We start from the raw sequence: 1517 nt of genomic DNA on the forward strand, positions 1-1517 counted from the left end.
GTACATTTTGAAAGAATTGTTGAGCCATTGGCAAAAACCTCCGAAACTCTCCTATGCCTTAACAACAACGGGCACTTGCTTTGGGTGTTCGAAACGTAATTCCAAACATCTTCGACAATGAGGTTTCAACTTTGTTTCCTTTGATCATATTGATATATATCACAAAACATATAGAATGACGAGTGGCAATCACACACTTGAGCAATTCTAAAACGAAGAAGTCCCATATAATGCCCAAGCTAAGGCTCTGCGTTCGTTGAGCACCGTTCGTGTCTAAACGCCGAAATACTCAAACGAACTCATTTAGCGACGGAGTACTCCAGCGCTTGCGTTCGTTTAAGCATCGCGGCGCTTAACGAACAGCAATCAAGCGAACGCAAAGCTGGCGGTCGTCTGCGCTTTATGTCACTGCCTCCTCATAACATCCTTTGCGAGCATAATCCGGATAGAGCGTGGGGGGGGGGGGTCCTGAAAATTCCTAAGGGCACTTGTTCGACTGGATGAACTTCGTGACGAAACTCGGGCAGAAGTAGCCTATCTCCGGCGGCCGACACGGGCACACTTGCTTCTTCAGTTTCTCCAGGTTATCGGCGGTCAGATTCGAGGCCACGTTCTTCGGCAGCCTTCCTGTGTGGTGCACCGTCTGCGAGAGGAGAGAGGAGGTGCTTAGAGAAGGCGGAAGAGGGAGAGGAAGATGGGGAAGGAGAAAGGGATGGAGGTGAGAGGGAGAGAGGAGAGTAGAAGGGAATGAGGTGATGATAGACAGGAAGAAAAAAAGGGGAGATGGGGGAAGGAAAAAAGTAGAAGGGAGTAGAAAGGAAAATAGATAAAAAGGGGAAAGGGGAGTAGAAAGGGGAAGATTGAGAGAGAAAGAGGGTAGGATAAAAGGGAATGGAAAGAAGGCGAGAGAAGGAGGAGAGTGTGCGGAAAGGAAAGAAGAGAGAAAAAAAAATCTTACAAAAGAGGACTGTCGTAGACACGTAATGTATTGAAGGAAACTACAAACTGAGTGAAATGAGAAACGCTACTACGAAATATTATAAAAAGGAAGGGAAGAAATTAACGCCGGGCACTTTAAAAAGAGATTATGCATCAGTGGTAGATACAACTTAGAAAAGTTTTCTAAAAGCTCGGTGGAGATAAGACCATGGAGGACATGCCTTAGGATGTAAAGACGCGGTCGGAGAACAGATAACAGATATGAACATTAAACAGACGCTTGTAAGTTTGAGATAAAACATTTTTGCGGGTGGGTGATTTGCATTTTCGATTAGAAACACTTGCCGGAGAGGAATGTAAATAGTTTTAGTGTTTACCAGTAAATGTTCATACGTCGAAACGAAATCATTAAAAGATTATAAAGAGAATTTCTTTCGTAACACCACCGTACACAATATTGTTGATCAAGACGAAGAGAAAATGTTAACAGTGCCATCTTTCGTAAATGATAAACAACAGGGCAATGGGAACAATATTAACTTCCGTAGAAAAAAAATTAGAACGCTCTTATGCTTCCT

The 1517-nt window shown here is 43.6% G+C and overlaps 1 protein-coding gene across 1 annotated transcript in view; it reads right to left on the minus strand.

Moving 5' to 3' along the window:
* The window catches only part of LOC119591001, a 2852-nt gene continuing 1335 nt past the window's right edge, over positions 1 to 1517 (minus strand). Inside the window, exon 2 of the mRNA XM_037939733.1 lies at positions 1 to 643. Coding sequence (XP_037795661.1) covers positions 585 to 643 — 59 coding nt within the window. The 3' untranslated portion in view covers positions 1 to 584. The remainder of the gene's footprint in view (positions 644 to 1517) is intronic.

The sequence above is a fragment of the Penaeus monodon genome, chromosome 28, assembly GCF_015228065.2.
Source record: "Penaeus monodon isolate SGIC_2016 chromosome 28, NSTDA_Pmon_1, whole genome shotgun sequence".
Classification (NCBI taxonomy): domain Eukaryota; kingdom Metazoa; phylum Arthropoda; class Malacostraca; order Decapoda; family Penaeidae; genus Penaeus; species Penaeus monodon.